This window comes from Oncorhynchus keta, chromosome 4 (assembly GCF_023373465.1).
Source record: "Oncorhynchus keta strain PuntledgeMale-10-30-2019 chromosome 4, Oket_V2, whole genome shotgun sequence".
In the NCBI taxonomy this organism is placed as follows: domain Eukaryota; kingdom Metazoa; phylum Chordata; class Actinopteri; order Salmoniformes; family Salmonidae; genus Oncorhynchus; species Oncorhynchus keta.
The window spans coordinates 26,248,348-26,271,859 of NC_068424.1; the positions used below are offsets into that span (position 1 = coordinate 26,248,348).

The 23,512-nt window shown below is 40.9% G+C and overlaps 3 protein-coding genes across 10 annotated transcripts in view; 1 reads left to right on the plus strand and 2 right to left on the minus strand.

The window, feature by feature from the left end:
- LOC118372110 (late secretory pathway protein AVL9 homolog) overlaps window positions 1–6,340 on the minus strand; it is a 33,954-nt gene extending 27,614 nt beyond the window's left edge. The window contains exon 1 of one of the 7 annotated variants that reach the window (XM_035757919.2): window positions 6,257–6,340. Coding sequence is in view for 4 of the 7 variants with exons in the window: in XM_035757879.2 (XP_035613772.1) it covers window positions 3,677–3,919 (243 nt within the window). In the remaining 3 variants the exon portion in view is untranslated. Of the gene's footprint in view, window positions 1–3,676; window positions 4,577–4,634; window positions 4,824–4,855; window positions 5,016–6,256 lie in introns of those variants that run through there. The other 6 variants (XM_035757891.2, XM_035757928.2, XM_035757910.2 and 3 more) reach the window with 6 other exon arrangements.
- On the plus strand, window positions 4,958–10,334 carry LOC118372155 (U6 snRNA-associated Sm-like protein LSm5). 2 transcript variants are annotated; one of them, XM_035757947.2, is made up of 5 exons: window positions 4,958–5,098; window positions 7,672–7,767; window positions 8,688–8,715; window positions 8,799–8,871; window positions 10,023–10,334. In XM_035757947.2, exons 1-5 carry the CDS (start codon window positions 5,053–5,055, stop codon window positions 10,053–10,055), a joined length of 276 nt encoding a protein of 91 aa, XP_035613840.1. In that variant the 5' UTR covers window positions 4,958–5,052; the 3' UTR covers window positions 10,056–10,334. The 2 variants fall into 2 exon arrangements, with proteins under 2 accessions (XP_035613840.1, XP_035613849.1); XM_035757956.2 differs by lacking the exon at window positions 4,958–5,098 and adding an exon at window positions 7,017–7,552.
- A 260-nt stretch (window positions 10,335–10,594) lies between these two features.
- psme2 (proteasome activator subunit 2) lies at window positions 10,595–16,121 on the minus strand. Its single transcript, XM_035757939.2, has 11 exons — window positions 15,960–16,121; window positions 14,657–14,689; window positions 14,462–14,524; window positions 14,172–14,258; window positions 12,632–12,677; window positions 12,332–12,429; window positions 12,015–12,083; window positions 11,824–11,891; window positions 11,644–11,698; window positions 11,443–11,529; window positions 10,595–11,043 (listed from the first exon to the last, which is right to left on the minus strand). The coding sequence occupies exons 1-11, from the start codon at window positions 16,005–16,007 to the stop codon at window positions 10,963–10,965; spliced, it is 735 nt and encodes a 244-aa protein (XP_035613832.1). The 5' UTR covers window positions 16,008–16,121; the 3' UTR covers window positions 10,595–10,962.
- Between the last annotated feature and the right edge of the window lie 7,391 nt (window positions 16,122–23,512).

Consider the following 23,512-nt stretch of genomic DNA (forward strand, 5'->3'; position numbering starts at 1 on the left):
TAGGCAAGGACCAGATTGACTTAGCATAGCCCAGGGAGTAAAATGACTAAACTTAAAACAAGTAGGGCAAATGCACACAATTCAAAAATATGGCTCTTAATTTGTTAGGGAAAATAATAGCTCATACACTGTGTACAGTAAGGACAACATGCATAACAACAGTAGCCCAGATGAAGAGAGCTATTCACACTCATCATCATGTGACTGAGTCACAGCAGCCTCTAGATATTGTGCGGAACATGTTCAAGGTCCTGTTTGTTATCAGCTGTTCAACTTGTTCAACAAGACGCCTGTAGCTTTGTGGTGGAAATAGAATAAAACTTTATTGCCCATCCAGAATGGAAATGTTTCTTTGGCATCACCTTCCATTAAAAATGATCACATACATTCTCACATCAGACACATTTTAATTTTTTTTAACCTTTATTTTACTAGGCAAGTCAGTTAAGAACAAATTCTTATTTTCAATGATGGCCTAGGAACAATGGGTTAACTGCCTGTTCAGGGGCAGAACGACAGATTTGTACCTTGTCAGCTCGGGGATTCGAACTTGCAACCTTTCGGTTACTAGTCCAACGCTCTAACCACTAGGCTACCCTGCCGCCCCAGTTAGTCCATCATTACATCCACTACCAACATAGAGGACACATTCACTCACAACTGACCGCTGTCCCAACTGCACTGGATAGATCGGTACATATACTGATACAACTTACTTTGCATTTAATCATCCAACAGCACAATGAACGACGGAATGTTTGAACATGTTTTTCTTGGCGATGGGCATTCTGAACCGCCGGCCAGTGGGAAGCCTCTCCAACTGAGGGGTCGCCAACAATGGCCAGTGCCTTCTTTTTGGTTGCCTTGTTGAACAGACTGCTCAAATGTGCCGGTGGTCAACTAAATTACTTTGTTGGCTGTGTTTACTATTTTGGTCAGGCCAAAGGCCAAATAACCACAACCTTGGCAAATATTACATAATATGTAATGTGCAATTATTATGCAATTGCTCATTTATACTGGCTACATTTGCTAAGGAATTATGCCATTGTTGCTGTGTAAATCAAAAGTCCAGGATGATTTGTTGCAATTGTGTAGGGCTATATTTTTGCAGTTAAGAAAAAGGCAATAAAATAACTGGGAGTAAGCCCCAAACGGCACCCTATTCTCTATGTAGTGCACTACTTTTGACCATGGAGCAATAGAAACCAGAGAGCTCTCACTATCCTTAGCACCATATCTATGTCCCCTCCCCAGTCCCTACACCAATCATTGATCCCTCTATTGACAGAGCCACTCACGTGACAGACAGGTGTCATCTAGGCTCTCTAGTGCCACGAAAGAACAGGTGAGGTGTAGGACCCACACAACTACCCCCACAGAGAGGTCTCTCTCTCTCTCCCTAACTGCAGTTCTGAGGGGAGGGGGAGTGAGGCTCTAAGATACTCCACACCAAGGATGCATCCCAAATGGCACCTATACTGTATATAGTGCACTACTTTTACCCAGGTCCCATAGAGAGAGAGAGATGATTTTGTTTCTTCTCACTTTTGTTTATTTAACTTTCTTTGACAATGTAAACATATGTTCTCATGCCAGAAAGAGCAAGAGAGAGACAAAGTCAGCGAGGCCCCCTGCCAGAAAGACAAGAATCTAATCTAGTGATACCCAGTCTAACCCAGTAGGTCTCCTATCAGGTAACAGCCAATACCACTCCACCTCCATGTCCGTGTCCCAAATTCCACCACATTCATATATAGTGCACTACATTTGACAAGGCACCCGTAGGACTCTGGTCAAAAGTAATGCACTATAAAAGGGAACAGTGTCATTTGAGATGCAGCCTACCCCTCGAGTGAACACCTAGGCTATCACCTGACAAACAAAACCCTCTGTCTGGTCTGTCTTTAACCGGTTTGGTGGTAGTGATCACAAGGGGAAGGGTTTGGGCCTGTTTGTAACGCACGCGCACACGCACACACACACACACACACACACACACACACACACACTTTTATCCGTCTGTCAGAATGAGCAGCAGCTGGGTCTCCGAGAGCTCTGAAACAGGCAGACTTACTTCAGGACAAAGGGGCAGGCAGTAATATAATAATAATAATATATGCCATTTAGCAGACGCTTTTATCCAAAGCGACTTACAGTCATGTGTGCATACATTCTACGTATGGGTGGTCCCGGGAATCGAACCCACTACCCTGGCGTTACAAGCGCCATGCTCTACCAACTGAGCTCCACCTTACAGGCAGTAAGGTGGAGAGCAGCCAGTAACAAAGAAACAGAACACAAAGTGGTCGTTGTTGTCTTGATGAACTTCTTGCAGCAGGCTGTTGGCTCTGTGGTGCATGAAAGGTAGGGTACGAAGACATGGCTAAAAATGGCATTAACAGAACAGAAACTGACAGAGCCTAATATAAATTGAAGAAGAATATTTTGTCCAGTCTTTGGTTGCAATGCAAAACAAGTCGGAGCCTAGGACTTTCTGTTTTTTTTTTTTATAAAGACTTATGTGCGTGCAGTAGGCTGGGCTACTTTATTGAGCAGGAGCTAATGAGCATAACTCACACACATACAGCAAGGCCTGTGGGCTAATTGTGTTGGTTGAAAACATGTGCAGTAAATCTCCCCATCCGTTCTTTATGGGAGACTGCTGGACTATTTGTGTACCTCTGGAGGGATAGCCCCTCCTCTTCAGAAGCTCTGTAGATAATAACTCAAGTTCATTGCAATAATCTTCTTGTCCCTGTTAATTTCACACACACACTTTCACTGGGTTACTAACCAGGTGTAAACACTGCCCTTCGGCCTTGTTGTGAACATTATACGCAGTGTGTCTGTCAAGCTCTCCTTCACTTGTCAGTGACTCTCTAAACTTTATCCGAATCCCTAAAAAACAGAATCACAGTGACAACAACATTGCAGGCTGTGACTGTGGATATCTCTTTGGATTGGTCAATAATAGGTTATTTAACAGTCACAGAACTGAGGCAGTATCGGCAATTAGTGCAAACATTGGCAGGATGAAATACAAAGCTCTGGCTAAGAGTGAGTTAATGAGCCACGGAGAGACAAGATCTCAGATGAAATCTCATGTCAGTTAAAAGTGCAAATGAATGCACAATTTCAGTACTTGGCATTGACTGCAGTTGATAAATGGTGCACAGGCATCATACCATCTCTTACATTAATAAGCCTGTTATCAGTGTGCCTCCGGGCCCATATAAATCTAGATAGTTAGGCTTCATCACAACATAGCACGTCTTCACCATGCACTACCATGAATTCTAGGTAATCAAACAAGGTGGTCTCTGATTGTTTACAACTGTGTTAGCTATGTAAAGAAGATGCTGTGTTAGTAATACCCTCCTGGTCTACCCCATAAGTGGTCTTCCATAAGCAACAAGTGATCAATGACTTCCTTCCAAGCAGCAGTGTTGGTCTGTCAACCACTGGTCGGTAGAACAGAACAGGAACGGTCCCTGGGTGGGTTGTTGTTGCTGATCAGTCAAATGCCCATTTGACTCGCACCCTCAGTCAGGCATTACCCAATGCTTGACGTGTTGTGTAGCCTGGTAGGAACAGCTCTCCAGTGCATTCTCTGCTACTAAAAAAAAAAACTGGCACGGGGAGCTAGTTAGCATGCCACCCGAGCTTGACGTACCTGACAGCCTTTCTTGTGGTGAAATCCGACCACCACGATATGCAACACGGGTCCCTTGAGTTCCTCTTTGCCATGCGACTCCATGGCCGCAGATATTTGGGCAGTTATGTGTTGTTTTTCACCTGAGATATCAATGTAAACAGGGTTGGAACGAGCGGTGCTGCTTCTGCTCCTCGAATCAACGTCCGCAGTCACGCAATCAACGCAATGGATTTTCTCTTCCTCTTCGTCTGTTCCAGTCATGTTGCAGTAGTAGCATGACGTCACTCAAATGTAGCGCCACCGCTTGGGTATTGATTTCACCAGAGAGCAGTACAGTAGAGCATGTCTTTTACATGATTTGGCCCACGGAATGCATCACGGTAACTTTTTTTCTGTTCTGTTTCTCTTAAATGATTATTTCCTTTAAATATTAATTCATCATAACACAAAACAGCGTAGCGCTGGTGTAAAAATAGAAATGAGTGCAATTCTTCTTTAGATCTGTATTGGCGGATCGCAACCGACTGAAAGGTGCATACACCGCCACCTACTGTCGTGGAGTTAAAGGTCGGTCGGCCTCCTTACTAATCTATTTCTCTTATCTAGCCCTGTGTTTCCGCCTACTGTTCTGGAGTATACATGCTTTACACTGTGAAACTCAGTGTAAAGCATAAATGTTAGGAAAAGGGACGGGGGAAAGGGAAGAAACCTACACCCATTACGACCTTCCACTACTTGGCCCTATCTGATCCTACACCAGGATGGCAGCTTGTGAGGACAGGGCACTAATTAAACACACTTAACTCTTCTGCAGTAGAATCTCGTACACACAAGTACTTCTCTGCAGCTGCTACCACAACATTTATGTTGAATTTCTGCAGTACAGTTGATAACCATGGCTATGAACGCTAAAGAAACCAACCTTACTGAAGCACATATTATTCCTATCACTCTCTTTTGGCCTTGGCCTACTCACATGGATAGTAAGGATCCCTCGCCCTGGACCAATCTTCCTCTACTACACTCTTCACTGCCTCAGTATATGACACCTTCTGTACCACTTTGATCCTGGCAACCTCAACCTGCCTTTCTCTCACCGGACACTTCTGATCTCGAGCACCATGGGCACCCCTACAGTTAACACACATTTTGTCCACCGATACTAGACATTAATTTGTCTCATGCTCTTCTACGCACTTCTCACATTTGGAAATATCCCTTCTACACACTGCTGCAACATGATCACTGGACTTTTGTCGGATGAAGACTCAGCAGGACACGACCGAGACTGCGTCGCACCAAACGACGGGTACCACCGTCTGTGTTCGAATGTAGTCTGATGATTCCTATCGTCCATTTTTCAATCGATTACTTCAGTCTTTTTCAAACTAAACATGGCGGCCACCCCAGCTACAAATCCATCACAGTTGCTCCCACTTGGTTTGTTTGATTTTGTTAATAATTTTAATGTCCAGCTAGCTTTACAGATACCGTTGCTAACGCTTGAAGTCGTGTTGCGACAGTTACACTTTTGACAGATATGACATGCAGGAGTCATGTTAGCAGTATTGCTAAGGTATAGCACTGGTGAAGTTGGTTTGAGATTCGACATTCGGACGTTCAAACACCAATAGCTCGTTAACGATTTGAGCTACAGACCTCAGGGTCTTTATGAAAGAAAAAAATGTGTACAACATTTCACAGGTTTGAATTTTCCCCGATTCCGACCCGAGTTTAATAATCGCACAGCAACGGTGTAGGCAGCCTAGCGCATGGTCAACGCAACAAGTTAGGGACCATCAACGAAGTGCATGATCAAACTATTCAAATTTCAATAACTATTTGATCATATAGAAACTTCAAACCAACGTTAAAACTGTTCAGAAGGGAGGGACACATGCTGCACATATTTTGTTTGCCTCAATGTTAAAAAATGTTATCACAATTTCTACATGTTAGATGTAACGATTTTTGTTCTGTGGTAAGCATGGTCGTTCCATCAATTCAGTGCCTTTTGAGAAGTGTAATTTGGTTTTTAAAAATATGAAAAAGATTTAACTTAACATTGTCATAAAGAGCATATGTTCAACTTCACAAACAAGTTCACCCATCTCAAGAGATTAAATAAAAAAGGACTATATTAAAGCTGCAATATGTAACTTTTTGGGTGACCCTACTAAATTCACATAGAAATGGGTTATAGATCTGTCAAATCTAAGTCTAAGAAGCGGTAGATCTGGTTATTTCTATGCTTCCTGTTCGTTAATGTGTCTTTTGGTTTTGTACACCAGCTTCAAACAGATGTAAATAAAAATGTTGGTTATGGATAAGATATTTGACGATGGTACAATAATTCTCTACACCATGCGTGCTTGTTTTGTCACAAACTGAAATTAGGTGAACTATTTGAATTTTAGCAACCAGGAAATGGAGCAATTTCTGCATAGTGCACCTTTAACTGCCAAATAAAGCAAAAACTTTTTTTTTTTACCTTTGTTTAACTAGGCAAGTCAGTTAAGAACAAATTCTTATTTACAATGACGGCCTAGGAACAGTGGGTTAACTGCCTTGTTCAGGAACAGAACAATAGATTTTTACCTTGTCAGCTCAGGGATTCAATCTAGCAACCTTTCGGTTACTGGCCCAATGCTCTAACCACTAGGCTACCTGGGGTTGACAAGTTAATCTTAAAAATCGCTAGATGGCGCTATTATTCCTTACGTCATTTGCAACATGACGTCATACATTAATCTGCACTGCCGGTTCGTACATAAATCATCCCCCATTCAGGCTGCAAAGGTGTCGGTTCCCTCTTTAACTTGATTTAAAGACCAAACAAAACTGAAAAATATGCTTACTGTCTTAATATAACACAATTTTCCACCACTGTGCTAGAGTGACTAATGCTACTTCCCGATGTTGAATACCGCAAGGGGTAAACAAAAGACTGCAACTGAATTGGCTGAATTTGGTATGCAACATTCGTAAATTGTCAGAAAATCCGCAAATGGTGGTGGAAAATGATGTTTTATTAAGACGGTAGGCATATTTCCCTCTTTTTTTTAAGCTGGCGGAATATTAAATCACATAGCGTCTGTCCAGGCTACCATAAATCCCCTTTTATTTTTTTATTTAACCTTTATTTAACCAGGTAGGCCAGTTGAGAACAAGTTTTCATTTACAACTGCGACCTGGCCAAGATAAAGCAAAGCAGTGCGACAAAAACAACAACACAGAGTTACACATAAACAAACGTACAGTCAATAACACAATAGAAAAATCTACGTACAGTCAGAACCGTCCAGAGTAGTGATGCTGGAATGGCAGGCAGGTGCGGGCAATGATCGGTTTAAGAGCATGCATTTAGTTTTATTTGCATTCAAGAGCAGTTGGAGGCCACGGAAGGAGAGTTGTATGGCATTGAAGCTGGAAGTTAGTTAACACAGTGTCCAAAGAAGGGCCAGAAGTTTACAGAATGGTGTCGTCTGTGTAGAGGTGGATCAGAGAATCACCAGCAGCAAGAGCGACATCGTTGATGTATACAGAGAAGAGAGTTAGCCCGAGAATTGAACCCTGTGGCACCCCCATAGAGACTGCCAGAGGTCCGGACAACGGGTCCTTTGATTTGACACACTGAACTCTATCAGAGAAGTAGTTGGTGAACCAGGCGAGGAAGTAATTTGAGAAACCAAGGCTGTTGAGTCTGCCAATAAGAATGTGGTGTTTGACAGAGCCGAAAGCCTTGGCCAGGTCGATGAAGACGGCTGCACAGTAATGTCTCTTATCGATGGCGGTTATGATATCGTTTAGGACCTTGAGCGTGGCTGAGGTGCACCCATGACCAGCTCTGAAACCAGATTGCATAGCGGAGAAGGCACGGTGGGATTCGAAATGGTCGGTAAATCTGTTTGTTGACTTGGCTTTCGAAGACCTTAGAAAGGCAGGGTAGGATAGATATAGGTCATGCAAGTAATCATGTGATTTCAACATCTCCTCTTTGTGTTCTCTTCCAGAGCTCGTGGACAAATGTATAGGTTCCCGAATCCATATAGTCATGAAAAACGACAAAGAAATTGTCGGCACCCTATTGGGTTTCGATGATTTTGTCAGTATCCTTTCTGGAAATGTCCTACATAACGCCTCATTATTTGTCGTTCATTTTAATGAAGGTTTTGCACTTTAGCAGTAGTTTTGCAATCTATTCAATTCAAACATTGTTACTGTAGTCATTTATGCTATACAAAAATATAAACGCAACATGCAATCATTTAATTGATTTTACTGAGTTACAGTTCATATGAGGAAATCAGTCAATTGAAATAAATTAATTAGGCCCTAATCTATGGATTAAACATGACTGGGAATACATATATGGTATAGATGCAGATGCATAAAATATGGGCCTTAGGATCTCGTCACAGTATTTTTGTGTATTCAAATTGCCATTGATAAAACGCAATTGTGTTCGTTGTCCGTAGCTTATGCCTGCCCATACCCCCACCATGGGGTTATGTTCACAACGTTGACATCGGAAAACCGCTCACCCACACAACGCCATCTGCGGATGTGAGGTCGGTTGGACGTACTGCCAAATTCTCTAAAACAATGTTGGAGGCAGCTTATGTTAGAGAAATTAACATTAAATTATCTTGCAAACAGCTCTGGTGGACATTCCTGCAGTTAGCTGTGGCATGGTGTTGTGTGACAAAACTGCACATTTTAGTGACCTTTTATTGTCCCCAGCACAAGGTGCACCTGTGTACCGACCATGCTGTCAGCTTCTTGATATGTCACACCTGTCAGGTGGATGGATTATCTTGGCAAAGGAGAAATGCTCAATAACAGGGATGTAAACAAATTTGTGCACAACATTTTTGAGAAATAAGCTTTGTGTGCATATAGAACATTTCTCATATCACTTTTTTCAGCCCATGTACCATGGGACGAACGATTTACATGCTGCGCTTATATTTCTGTTCAGTGTATATTGTCAGTAAATATACAGTTGATCCTTCACCCACCTCTTCAGACATGGTGTTGGAGGACGTGACAGAATTGTAAGTACTTTCGCCCATTAAATCCTTTCAGATCTGATGATTCTGGACATGTTTTATCCTTCTCCTTAATGACTGTATTTTAGTGAAATCACACCGGAGGGAAGAAGGATAACCAAACTGGACCAGATCCTACTTAACGGCAACAACATCACCATGGTAGGTGTAATGAGGTCATGCTGCTTGCTTAATAACCCTTTAAGCCTATTCTCAGCCGGCTGGTAGAGCATGTTTTGACAATGGATTTATAAGTGGATATGAAAACAACCTACACTTGAACTTAATTGGTCAACTCCCCCAGCACCACATTACATTATTTTGTCTATTTTTGGGTTCCTGCGGTTCAGTGTTGTGGCACTCTAACTTTGCCCACTTAGAGGGCTATAAGAAAACTCAGTCACTAAAGATATGGGATAAAAGGCAGGAATTCAGTTGGTGAGGGATTAATATTGCACCATTCCCGTTAGAGACCTTGAAGAGTAGGAATATGAAAATAAATCGTTTAACTGCTATTTTTAGGTTTTTTACATTTTATGTCAGTAAAAGTATGGTGGACTAAGAATAGGGTACATACATTTAAAAAAAATGATGGTTCAAATATAAATTGTTGACAAAACTATATTAGGCAACATCAATTCATAAAAGCACATTTCATGGCCAATAAGGTAAATTAATCAATATTCATATGTAATGGTCGACCTATAAAAAAAAAACTGCACATTGTTAAGTATCTCAAAATGTAGTCTGAAGATGTGGAAGAACCCTGGCTCATTTGAAATCAACTATTTTGAGGGACATTCCACAAAACACCACCTGAAAATGCATTAATTTCTATGTAATTGAATATTCATGTTGACATACACAATTACCATAATGTGACCTTAATATACAATGCTTAGCTAATACTTACCTATAAAAGCAGACCTATTGTCATTTTTGTAATATTGTTGAAATGACTAAAAATGCTATGCAAATTGCCTTTTGAGTATGGCATTGCTGGTATGGCTGCCTTCTCAACCACCTGGTAGAGAGCGCTGTTGATTTCAAAATTAACATCAAGTAGAAAAAAAATACTATTTGTTAGTAATAGGAATTTAAGGTGAAATAATTGTTTCAACATGTTTTTCAATTAGATACAGTTAAAGGGTTAACAGTAATGCTTCACGAGCCCAAACACCGGTATTCAATCTTGTCTTTGCAAACACACGTGACTGCCCTCTTGAAATGCGATGGCGCAGGTAGTGGTATTTCAAGCTGAACTTATCAAACACTTGCTGCATGATATATTGTCACTACTTCTTCTGTTCTAGCTCATACCTGGAGGCGAAGGGCCTGAAGTATGAAAAAAGAAGCAGAGTTTTTATCTGAAACATTTTATGTTCTTGTGGATGTATACTTGCCTTCCCATCAGTACTTACTTTAGCCAGTTTGTGATAATGTTATATTTTGGGTTCTTTCTTTCAGTTTTGAGAAGATTTTTGTAACAAGTGTTTTCCCTAATGAAGCCTTGATAATGTGTGTACAGCGCAACAGGTGGTTTGACCTTTGACATGTAAACCATTTCTACCATGTAGTGGAACTACACATTTTTTTCTTATAAATAAATAACAAAATAAGTGTCATTGGAAATAAATAACCACCAGTGTGTTCATTTGTAGCTCCTAAAAGGACAAGACAGACTAACACGAATGTCAGCCATGCCCAGCGGGCGGGTGTCCTCTCACCTTTGACCACAGAACGTCGGTCGTCATTTTCTGTTAATTTCCCAATGATTTTACTTGTTAAAAATCGCCACAGTTCAACTGCGGTGACGACATTCATTATGGTGTGTCTTCCCTAGAAGTCTGCTTGAAGTTTTCAAAATGAGTCTCTAGGTTCAGTGTTAAACATTAAAGATGCATTTATTAGCATGAATAAAAGAAACTGAAAAATCTGAACAAAGCCAAGCAGCTTTGTTGCAGATGTACAAACAGGACTGATTGGTATAGTAGGACACCAAAGGATGGCAATTAAACAAGTCTGCTAGCCTGAGGCTAGTAGAAAATGTGCCAAACTAGGCCGCTAGCTAAATTCTCTCATTTCAAATATCACATGGCATAGAACAATGTCACCCGGGTTATTTCAAACTGTGGTCTAATAGCCTGGCTGGCCAGTCCCAACAATCCTTATAATCCATCTCTTAGTATACCCCTGAAAAATGTCACATTGTTGAGGCTGACTATTCTTTCATTCCTCCCCTTCATGCATATCTCAGTACATTGAGGGCTTTTCTTCTCCTTTCGGATTAGTGACTTTTTCCAGGTTCTTGCTGATGATGTCATACAGTTCTGCCTGTAGCACACAAACACAGATAGAAACATTGAAGTAAGTACTCTTGCATCTTTCACAGTACACTGTAGCTTATCTTTGGGGTTGGAGGTTTATAGCTGGACCTAAAACAAACCAAGTTGTGGGACGTAGTTTCATCTTGACATTAGTTCACCTTAGAGGTCTAAAAACATCCGACAAACATTAATTAATCCCTTTGACCCATTCCTCTTATAGATTAATGATGTTATTAATAATAATAGACAAGACTAGTGTTAGTAGTAGCAGTATATACACTACTATAGTCGTGTATATGGTAGTAGCATCTTGGATCTGTCCCAAATGAGACCCTATTCCCTATTTAGTACACTACTTTTGACCAGAGCCAATAAGGGGCACTATATAGGGAACAGGGTCACTCACATAGAAGCCACGGATGTCCAGAAGGATGACTCTGATGTCAGAGTAAACAGCCTCATCCTTCTCATGGACCAGAGAGCGGTAGTCCATCTGATAACAGGAAGAAGGAGAAGAAATATGGGGATGAGTAAGAGAAGGGCATGTGTCAGACAATGGGTCAGTTGAATACAAAATTGGGTAGTGTCTACAAATGCCAATTCTCACCACATGAGTTAACTTGGAGGCTTTAGCCACTGCATCACCCCTCTCTGAAAAGTACCTGAAGGACCAAAAGTTATTGTGAAATGTATATCTATTTTGTCAAAGGTTGTCGTCAAATTTAGGATCAATGTATGATAACCTCAACTGCTCTAAGTTACTTGAACGTATGAAAAGCTATCATACTTGTTAATGTTGGTGTGGAAGCCGTCCACTTTGGTCTTCACTGCAGCTATTCTTTCCAAGATTTTCTCCTGGAAGTAACACATGGAAATCGATTTTATGAAACATCAGGAGAATACAATTCCATCTGTACCAGTTTAATGTTTTTCATGAACGACCACTTGACCGTAAACATACGTGTGTTGACCATTTACCTGGATTGCAACGCCAAAGTCATTCCCATCCTCTATTTTGGGGATGAGATGCTGAATCCAGCAGGACACCTAAGAAGATAAACATCAATGACTGCTACAGTAAATTTAAACCTTCACCAACCTATATCAGAGTGTTGCATCTCATTTGACCACAAGAGGTCACTGTTGCTTTATTTTTCGTATTCTTACTGTAATGGCCTCAGTGCTAGGACATCTGTCTAATTCTTACTGTAATGGCGGTCTTCCGCAGTGCTCGGATCTCTGTATGATTCTCACTGTAATGTCTCCCTCAGTGGTAGGATCTCTATAGTTCTTACTGTAATGATTGTCTCCCTCAGTGCTAGGATCTCTGGTTTGACTCTGTCAAGCAGCTTCACAATCTTCTCATTCCCTTTGATGAAGCCACATTTTGGAGCTGAAAGAGACCAAGGAAAAACAACACCAACTGGTAAGTTTCCACCACCTGCATCCATATAAAATACATTTATGGAAAATAATAAAATACCCACTACTTGGAATTATTTTAGAAGCCTATTTTAAAAATAAGTGGTCTTGAGCTAAGGAATGGCAACTATCACTCCTGAATGAAGGCAATGACTTGAACCACTGTCTCTTACCCTTCTTCTTCTTATCATCATCATCATTCTTGTCAGTCTCCATTTCCTGGAGGGAGAATAAATTAGTCAATCTGTAGCCTAATCTGCAGCCTACCATGTGAAATATACAGTGCATTCAGAAAGTATTCAGACCCCTTCACTTTCTCCACATTTTGTTACATTACAGCCTTATTCTAAAATGTATTAAATCAAATCATTAGTTTACACACAATACCCCATAATGACAAAACAAAAACAGGTTTAGATATTGCAAATGTACAAAAAAAAATAGAAAACAGTACCTTATTTACATAAGTATTCAGCACATATTGCACTTTTACTTTCTTCTCCAACACTTTGTTTTTGCATAATTTAAACCAAATTGAACATGTTCCATTATTTATTTGAGACTAAATTGATTTTATTGATTTATTAAGTAAAAATGTGTGTTCAATCAGCATTGTTGTACTTGTCATTATTACAAATATATATAAAAATTGTCCGATTAATCGGCATAGGCTTTTTTGGGGTCCTCCAATAAATCGGTATCGGCGTTGAAAAATCATAATCGGTCGACCTCTAATCCAGAGCATCCCAAACAGGTTCAACGGGTGACATGTCTGAGTATGTAGGCCATGGAAGAACTGGGGCATTTTCAGCTTCCAGGAATTGTGTACAGATCCTTGCGACATGGGGCTGTGCATTACCATGCTGAAACATGAGGCGATGGCGATGGATGAATGGCACGACAATGAGCCTCAGGAACTTGTCACAGTATCTCTGTGCATTCAAATTGCCATCGATAAAATGCAATTGTGTTCGTTGTCCGTAGCTTATGCCTACCAATACCATAACCCCACCATGGGGCACTCTGTTCACAACGTTGACATCAGCAAACCCCTCCCCCACACAACATCATATACATGGTCTGTGGTTGTGAGGCCGGTTGAGCGTACTGCCAAATTCTCTAAAACAATGTTGAAGAGGCTGATGGTAGAGAAATTAACAGTCTATTCTCTGGCAACAGCTCTAGTGGACATTACTGCAGTCAACATGTAATTTGCACACTAACTTGAAACATCTGTGGCATTGTGTTGTGTGACAAAACTGCACATTTTAGAGTGGCCTTGTATTGTCCCCGGCACAAGGTGCACCTGTGTAATGATCGTGTCGTTTAATCAGTTTCTTGATATGCCACACATGTCAGGTAGATGGATTATCTTGACAAAGGAGAAATGCTCACGAACAGGTATGGGGGAAAAAATATATTTTAAAAAGTGCACAATTTGACATAAGCTTTTCATGCGCATGGAACATTTCTGGGATCTTTATTTCAGCTCATGAAACATGTGACCAACACTTGTTGCATTTATATTTTTGTTCAGTGTATTTGGTATGTGTCCCAAATAGCCCCCAGTTGCCTATATAGTGCGCTACTTTTGAACAGAGCCCTGTGGGTAGCCCAATGGGCCTTAGTCAAAAGAAGTTCACTAAATAGTAAATAGGGTGCCATTTGGGAACAGATTTTGTATTTGGTTAGAAGAGCATGATAGCCAGTCACCTCATCATCTGGAGTAGGAGGGTCTGGTATAGGGATGTCTAGAGGAGCATGGAGAGTGGACAGGTCTGTGATGCTGAGATCCTCCTCCTGGGAAAGAAATGGAAAGGAGAGTGGGATAGAGGAAGAGTGGGAGGGATAAAGGAGAAGAGGAGTGGGAGGGAAGTGGAGAGATAGATGAGAGGAAAGTAGGTAGAGCCGGTTGGACAAGATATGGATGAAAAGGTTGGTAAATTTCACAATGTGGGAACAGACAGTGATACATGGGATGTGAACTAACCAATGAGGCCTACCTTCAGCAGGTTGTCCAGTTGGGTGATCTTCAATGGGATGTAGTTTGAAAACAGATCCTCTGCCTAAACAAAAACAGAAATAGGTCAGAACTAACTACACCATTATGCCACAATGGCATGCCCCTTTCTACTTCAAATGGTAATGCATTGCACCAGCAGACATCTGTTAACACAATAAGGCAAACACATACTAACCTGTTGATACAGAGACTTGCGGAAGTTATCCACCTAAGGCGAAGGGACGAAAAGAAGATACTGTGGCTGCGTTTCAAACTAATAAAAGACACCCTCTTCCACTTACAATATTTGTCGTTGATCCAAATTGGTCCAAATTATTAGCCAAGCAAGGGTAGTTTGCAACCTAAGCCCCACAGCCCTCGTTTTTTAAATGGAGTTTGCGAGTGATTGTACATCTGCTAAGAAGAGTCCGCCAAAACTTAAAACCTCAATGGCAATACAGAGTCAACATACAAGTGTAAGTAAAAACAAATGTAAATAAGTTATTTTTAAATAGTGCTACTAATACAAAGCACGTCTTATAAAAGTACTGATGTTTTTGTTTGGTTGTCTTTTGGAAATAAAACATTTTCTTTCTTCAGAAGTTCCAGCTAGGCATTACTTATATAGTTAATAAGTAGACATGCAATCATAATTGACGGTAGCGCATATAATGCACACACAAGCTACGGGTGGCTGAAAACACAATCATCTCGGATGAACGAGTGACGAATTTCCGGCAACGGCGGTCCATTTAAAAATCATTCCTTCCTACCTTGCCCTCGAATTGTATACTCGTCAGACGTCATAACACGTCATCAGAAGTGTCTACTTAATTTGAGGTCTGAGGGTGTGTCTTAAGTGTTTGGAAAGCAGCCTTTGTCTAAGTGGTGCATAATGTGGAAATAGGTGCACTAAACTCATACTATAAAATAACTTAAACTCACAAGAACATTAGGATCAGTGTACTATATTGTAAACTACGTTTACACACCTAAACCCAGGTGGTGTTAGTCGCGCTGCAAAAAAAGACAGCCCAATCAAGTGAACCAATGAAACCGTTCTTACCCGTTTTGTTTTGCTTTCGCTTTTGCATGAGTAATGGCTGTCTGGCAGAGTGACTAGGGAATTTTCCAACTAACAACGGCTGAACGTAACAGAACAAAATGTAACAAGTTATTTGTTTCTCAGGCCATATCGCAAGAAAAAAAAGTTTAGTTATAACATATATATATGTATGTAGGTATTCTTATGCAACCATTCACGCACAGTTAAATGGTAACATTGTAAGAAAAACATGTTTTGCCCAATTAACGCTAGCAAGGTTTATTGGTCCATTGACGTGATTTAGTCTACATATAGCTTCGATGCAACCAAGAGAGTTGCACCGAAGCTAAACTAATGTAGCGAACGTTAGCTAGCTACATCGTGGAGATGCCAAAACAAAGGCTAAATTAACGCTTAACACTTAATAACAACATATGCATTAGTTAGTGCTTACCTTCACTGCGTTTACAGCTTTTATTTTCAGTACAGATGATCTCGACATTTTGAGAACGGTTTAGTGAAAATATGATCAAGTAAAAGGCCCGTCGTTGTAAGTCTATTTCCTCAAAGAAGCCTACTTTCGTTTTCATAGGATTACATTCGAAAACCACCTGATCAAGCCACACCCACTGAATTAATTCTTCAACAAAATATATAGTCGCTTGCTTGATATTTAGCACATTTGTTTGCTATTGAATTAAATGGCCATTTCAGATACAGTTGCTTGCTCACAAACTCATTATTGGAGACGACCAAGACCAAAACTCCCCATACAAAACATATTTACTGGGGACATTTTAATTGTGGGAACCCACAACAATTGTGTATATAACACATTTGTTGGCATTGGCATAATTATATTACATTTACATGGGAGTTGGCTTTGATTAAAGTTTCATCACAAACGCATTGATGATCATTGACCAATAGAGGGCGGCACACATCAAGGTTTATATTTCCCCGTGATGGATGTCTTCACTTTACTGTTGGACTACCCTTCACTGCATACCTGCATAGCAGCTTATCCGTGTGTACGTTTTATATGCATACAAATATAGCCTATGACAATGGCATACACATACCATTGCTTGTTAAACTTGGTATTTAGTATTTTATTAGGATCCAAATAGGAAAGCTAGACTAACCAGGAGGACATGTCTAAAAAGCTTTCCTCACTATATTTATAATAATGTCTTCATTTGGAGATATTCTACCTGCATATACTCTCGTCTAAATAGGCAGACATTCTGAATACATTTTCTACTCACCCAATGAGTAGGCCTAATTAATTTTCAGATCAAGACCCTGGGACTTAACACCTCCCTCTGCAACTGGATCCTGGACTTCCTGACGGGCCGCCCACCAGGTGGTAAGGGTAGGTAACAACACATCAGCCATGCTGATCTTTAACATGGTGGACCCTCAGGGGTGCGTGCTCCTCAACGTGACCAAGACAAAGGAGATGATTGTGGACTACAGGAAAATGAGGACCGAGCACACCTCCATTCTCACCAACGGGCCTGTAGTGGAGCAGGTTGAGAGCTTCAAAGCTCCTTGGTGTCCACATCACCAACAAACTAACATGGTCCAAGCACACCAAGACAGTCGTGACAAAACCACTTCCCCATCAGGAGACTGAAAAGCATTGTTGGTTAAAGGCTTGTGAGTAAGCAATTCACTGTAAGGTTGTGACAAATAAAATTGGGACAAATAAAATTGGATTTGATAAAAATTTACTAGGACTCTGGCCAAAAGTAGTGCACTATAAAGGGAATATGGTGCTATTTGGGGGAAAAACACAGTGTAAAATGGATCTAATTGAATTATCACATTACATCTTTGATTGCGGTTAATCCTTATTAAACCATTAGCTTGGGTTGTGAAAATGACTCCCTCAAAATCCTCTTTAAAAGGATTAGTCCTTCAACACACCCAGTGAACTAAAACAGGTAAATGTGGGTGTTAATGATTCCACTTAAACAGGTGCCCAAGCGCTCTCTCCATCTGATTAGTAATGTACACAACACCAAGTTTCTGGTACAGTGCTCTTCAAGTTACTGTTCTGGCCAGACTGGTGCAACATCAAATACTCCTACTCTTGACATATACTTGACACATACGGCCCCTGGTCTCTCCACTGTTGTGGCCTACTGTAATGACCAGACAATAGGTGTTATATGAGGTGAATGAATGCAATAGCTGCAGGATAATGATGCAATAAGCCATGAGGGGGGTGTGGTATATGGCCAATATACCACGTCTAAGGGCTGTTCTTACACACAACGCAATGCGGAGTGCCTGGATACTGCCCTTAGATGTGGTATATTGGCCATATACCACAAACCCCAGAGGTGCCTTTTTTTGCTATTATAAACTGGTTACCAACTTAATTAAATGTTTTGTAATACCCGTGGTATAGCATTCAGGGTTGGAACCACACAGTTTATAATGGCATTAGACTCTGTCCAGTAGTCCACTGACTGACAATACCATTTCCACTTGTCAGGGCACAGCTTGAGAAGGTTGTGGGGGAAAAATCCTTGAAACAAGTGGAGAAAACAGTACAGAACTGATCCTGATGAAGGATATTCGTGAATGACCTATGCTCCCCAAAGACCAAAAAAGTTTAAGGGAGAGAAATCACACAAGATACTTATTTCCCTCATTAAAATGCAAATCAATTTATAACATTTTTGATATGCGTTTTTCTGGATTTTTGTTGTTATTCTGTCTCTCACGGTTCAAATAAAACCTACCATTAAAATTATAGACTGATCATTTCTTTGTCAGTGGGCAAACATACAAAATCAGCAGGGGATCAAACACTTTTTTCCCTCACTGTAACAGCACGATTTGCCAAGGGAGGATACTCTAAGGGCAGCGCAATCCAGAAATCTGGCAGTGGCTTCTGATTAAATTGCATTTTCACAGAACAGCTTGTTGCAATTTCTATTAGCTTCTCTTGTTCAGATATCGATAAGTGGACTGGAGGCAAGGCATTAAAGGGATAACGAATCCAGTTGTTTGTGTCATCCATTTTGGGAAAGTACCTGCGTAATTGCGCACCCGACTCACTCAGGTGCTTCGCTATATCACATTTGGCATTGTCCATAAGCTTGAGTTCATTTGCACACAAAAAAATCATACCATGATGGAAAGACCTGTGTGTTGTCCCTTGGTAATGCAGACAGAGAAGAGCTCCAACTTCTTAATCATAGCCTCAATTTTGTCCCGCACATTGAATATAGTTGTGGAGAGTCCCTGTAATCCTAGATTCAGATCATTCAGGCGAGAAAAAACATCACCCAGATAGGCCAGTCGTGTGAGAAACTCGTCATCATGCAAGCAGTCAGACAAGTGAAAATTATTGTCAGCAAAGAAAACTTTAAGCTCGTCTCTCAATTTTAAAAAGTGTCAATAATTTGCCCTTTGATAACCAGCGGACTTCTGTATGTTGTAAAAGCTTTACATGGTCGCTGCCCATATCATTGCATAGTGCAGAAAATACACAAGTTTAGGGGCCTTGCTTTAACAAAGTTAACCATTTTCACTGTAGTGTCCAAAACATCTTTCAAGCTGTCAGGCATTCCCTTGGCAGCAAGAGCCTCTTGGTGGATGCTGCAGAGTACCCAAGTGGCGTCGGGAGCAACTGCTTGCACACGTTACCACTATGTTTCCCTGTCATGGCTTTGCGCCATCAGTACAGATACCAACATGAGCAGCAGCTACGTTTGGCTACATATGGATCATTAGTGAAATTCCCGCAAGAGAGTAACGGTTAATGTGATTGGATGTTAATTATTTGACTAGGTTACCTGTATTTGACACTGTTTGCTATTTCGCTGAACACTAGATGGTTTAATTTTATTTTTGGCAGTGAATTGGGGCTACTCAGTCGAGAAAAAACCTCACCAAAATGTATAGCCCCGTTGGAAAATATAAGTGGACTGTCTGAAAATGTGAAGATTTTTTATTTGGCGTACCCCGATTTAAAAAAATTAATGTGAATCACATTTTTATTTGGCGTACCCCGACGGCATTGCGCATACCCCCATTTTGGGAGTACCTGGGCTACAGCATTCTGCAGTAGTGTGTTGTTGTTGTTGTAATGATATCTGACCTTATCTCACATTGGCTGTGTCCCAGGTGGCGCCCTGTTTCCTTTGTGGTGCACTGCTTTCACGAAAGTTTAGCAACCCTAACTGTAACCCCTAGCCTAGCTAGTGTTAGCAACCTAGCTAACTTTAGCCACAACAAATTGGAATTCGTAACATGTCATACATATTGCAAGTTCGTAACATATTGTACAAATTGAAATTCGTAACGTATCTTCACAATTGTAAATCGTAACATATGATACATTAAAAATGACAATTCGTATGATATGAAATGGATGATGGACATCCACAAATTAATACCACACCAAACGTAATATATCACACTAATTTGAGTGTCCTGGATATTCGTTTACTATGTTGCTTCTACCCCTTGCAGTCACCTCACACATCACCTTGATCTTCAGTCAGTGTTATAAATGGATAACACTGGCTGCAGAGGTGTGAATTCTTCTCTTTTCTGGTGATGATGAACTTTTCATATACTAAATATTCTCACAAGTTTCTTGTCAAAACGGTCCACTAATCTGAAGTTTAGCATGATACTGTACGTTAGTGAATGCCAAATGAATAGTAGACTGCCAAACTGGCAACAAAAACAACAAAAATATATTCCCAATCAATATTAATTTAGCGATTTCCTAAATGTAGGACTATGTTTGTTTCCAGTCAGTTGTGGTGTAGATTGTATTCCTTCCCACAACTTAATAGCCCAGTATGTAAATACCTGATAAGTACCACCATTTCATTATTGATGAAAGAAATGTACTTACTATGACTGTGTGATATGTGATTGTCTAAACCTATATCTTAAAATTAATGCACTCTGTGGAAATTATGGCATGTTAGAGCCTACATAAAGCTGTCCCAACAGCAGAGTCCCAACAGCAGTCCCAACACCTTACCACTGCTACACTTGGCTATCAGCGGAGCCTTGTCTGGCAGTTCATTCAGCCTCATTTACTGCCTAATAAAACAAACATAGGTGATATGGCTGACTTGCTTAAAGAAATGTGGTTTCTAATGACAATTGAGATGTAGAAACTATGGCATAAGGGTGACAAGCGGATAAGAGGTAATACTTAATTTCAATTAAGACATTAATGAGCGAGCTAGGACGGACGTAGTAAATGTAACTATTTGTTCAGCACATTTGAAATGTACAGTGACAGAATTCAGAACATGGGCTGTTCTTACAGTGTTCTCCCTGTACGCAATGTCAGAACTGTAGGATAAATAAAGGGGGCATATAAGCTAACAATTAAAGCTCTTACAATATTCAATAATTACAGTTCTCTAAAACAGGTTATAGGCTCCATGTGCACCACCAAGTCAGAACAGTAGGCAAAATTAAGAGGGGGGGCTCCTGGGTGGCGCAGTGGTCTAGGGCACTGCATCGCAGTGCTAGCTGTGAGACTCTGGTTCGCGCCCAGGCAATGCCGCAGCCGGCCGCGACCGGGAGGTCCGTGGGGCAACGCACAATTGGCCTAGGGTCATCCGGGTTATGGAGGGTTTGGCCGGTAGGGATATCCTTGTCTCATCGCGCACTAGCAACCCCTGTGGCAGGCCACGCGCAGTGCACGCTAACCAGGTCGCCAGGTGCATGGTGTTTCCTCCGACACATTGGTGCGGCTGGCTTCCGGGTTGGATGTGCGCTGTGTTAAGAAGCAGCTTGGTGTTTCGGAGGACGCATGGCTTTCAACCTTCGTCTCTCCCGAGCCCGTACGGGAGTTGTAGCGATGAGACAAGATAGTAACTACTAACAATTGGATACCACAAAATTGGGGAGAAAAGGGTAAAAAATTAATAATTGAGGGGTGAGGCATGGGCAGCTACTAACAGCTGGGCTACTAACAGCTACATGGGCTACTGTACAACATACACTTAGCATTACTTAGCATTACTTTACTTTATACATATTTCCCTGGTACATTACATCATTTATACATCATTTATGCAGCAGCATAGCTGTGCTGTGCTCATCAAACTTTGTCATCAAAGTCTGGCATTCTCTGGATTTATTGTGCTTTCAAGACTACTTGGAACTTGGGGAAAAAAACAAGATTGAATCATCAATCACTTCAGGTCGTAGCTCTAGAAAGAGGCCCGAGTTCCTGACTTCAAAATGTATTTTCCCGAGTTCCCAGAGCTAGTTTTTTTCCGAGTTCCCAGTTGTCTTGAACTCACTGACATCAAATATCCCAGTTCCCGAGTTAACAGTTGTTTTGAGTGCAGCTGAAATCATGCTGGATTGACAGTATGGCCAATGTGGAATGTTTATCATTTTAGTTTGGAAAAGAGACCCTTAAACTCAGAAATGGGACCACACACCCACTCCACTTAATAGCAGGCTAGTGATTGCTTTGCAATGCTTGCAGTTAGCCACTGATTCCTTCCAAACCATTCATTGTTGAATTTACGATTTTCAACTTGTTGTGTAATGTTTTTGTCCAAGGGCCAATGAGCACCAATACGTTTAATCTATAATTTCTCTTCATTATTTATCTTCTTATGACAAGGAATAAAACATATTTGCCAGTATATTGTCGACTTGATTCATGATGATGACTGCTAGCTAAGATTTTGAAAGTAAGATGCTGACAGTCCAATCAAAGCTACTGTAGATATAACGTGGTTTGACGTCATTTTATCTGTGGCCAATGACCTTGAGCCTTCTTGGATGGGCACTTCTAATGTAACTCTTTGGCAGCACCCAATGGGCTTGAATTGTCGAGCTGTACACTTAGATTTGGCAGGGATGTAGTGTCCCCATTAGTGACAGAACACTGAGCCAATCACGGCGCAACTAGAGAACATTACTAACCCCTACGCTCCTTATTTTCCTCTGGCTACCCCACCACCACAGAAAGCACTGAGCTAGGCTGAAACACCTGCATTTGGGAGCTGCCTTACTCAAGTAAGCAAAAGAGACCATGTTTGTATGGAGGCTTAATTAACTCAATGATTTTTAATTGAAATGTTTTACTGTTTGCAAACTGATATGTGACACATAGTACTATCAAAATAACATGCAAAACAGGCAACCCCCCCCCCATTTTTATATATATATTTTTTTTTTTGCTAAAAAATATGGGGCTCAAAACAGGTGGGGCTCTGCCCTGAATGACAGATGGCCAGTAAGCCACTCTGGATAAGAGCATTTGCTAAATTACTAAAGTACATGTATTAAAAATGTATAATAATAACTACTCTCTCACATTAAATGTAACTTTTGCGTTAGGCTAATACATAACTTCTAAACCCCAGATAGCAGGCCTATAAATAGTGAGAAACTCCAAAACAGTATGTCTGGGTTAGTGTTATACCTCATAAGTAGTGCACTGTGTAGGGAATAGAGTGCCATTAGGGACATGTCATTGGGGACATAACCTGGGTCTCCTGGCGGCCATTCCCAGGGTTGGTTTCCTGTCCTCTCCGTGGTGGTGGTTGGGTGGAAGCATAGAGATAGATAGAAGACTCTAGTGCACAAAAGCCTATTTTAGGACTTTCACCATTTTGAATTAGTCAACTGGGTGGGACTTTCTATGGGTTAAGGAAGGATGACATAATTCCATCCAGGTCATGGGGGTGGGGGGTCAGCCAATTAGTTATACTTGTGAGAAAACATTCCACTTTGCAGCAAATCACCAACCTTGGCTTCATACCATTTCAAACAACACACTCCAGGTGGTAGTATGCAGTTAGTGTACAATCCCATAGAGATTGTAGAAGAAGAAAATGTACTATTTTATAATGGAGTTTGGCCCTGCCACTGCTCATAGACTCCACAATACGACATATACACTGTTGCGTCGTCTAACTATGTCTATGGGTGGAAGAGCGAGAATGAGTTGGGAGGCTGGAACTGGGATGAAGGTCTAAACAGGAGTCA

Excerpts from the sequence above, each read along its gene's own strand:
- LOC118372155 (XM_035757947.2), top strand. The coding sequence starts at position 5,053 with ATGGCGGCCACCCCAGCTACAAATCCATCACAGTTGCTCCCACTTG. Across the intron at positions 5,099-7,671 it reads ATCACAGTTGCTCCCACTTG|AGCTCGTGGACAAATGTATA; the intron begins GTTTGTTTGATT and ends GTTCTCTTCCAG. Across the intron at positions 7,768-8,687 it reads GGGTTTCGATGATTTTGTCA|ACATGGTGTTGGAGGACGTG; the intron begins GTATCCTTTCTG and ends CCACCTCTTCAG.
- psme2 (XM_035757939.2), bottom strand. The coding sequence starts at position 16,007 with ATGTCGAGATCATCTGTACTGAAAATAAAAGCTGTAAACGCAGTGAAG. Across the intron at positions 11,892-12,014 it reads ACTTTGGCGTTGCAATCCAG|GAGAAAATCTTGGAAAGAAT; the intron begins GTAAATGGTCAA and ends TGTTACTTCCAG. Across the intron at positions 11,530-11,643 it reads CCTCCAAGTTAACTCATGTG|ATGGACTACCGCTCTCTGGT; the intron begins GTGAGAATTGGC and ends TCCTGTTATCAG.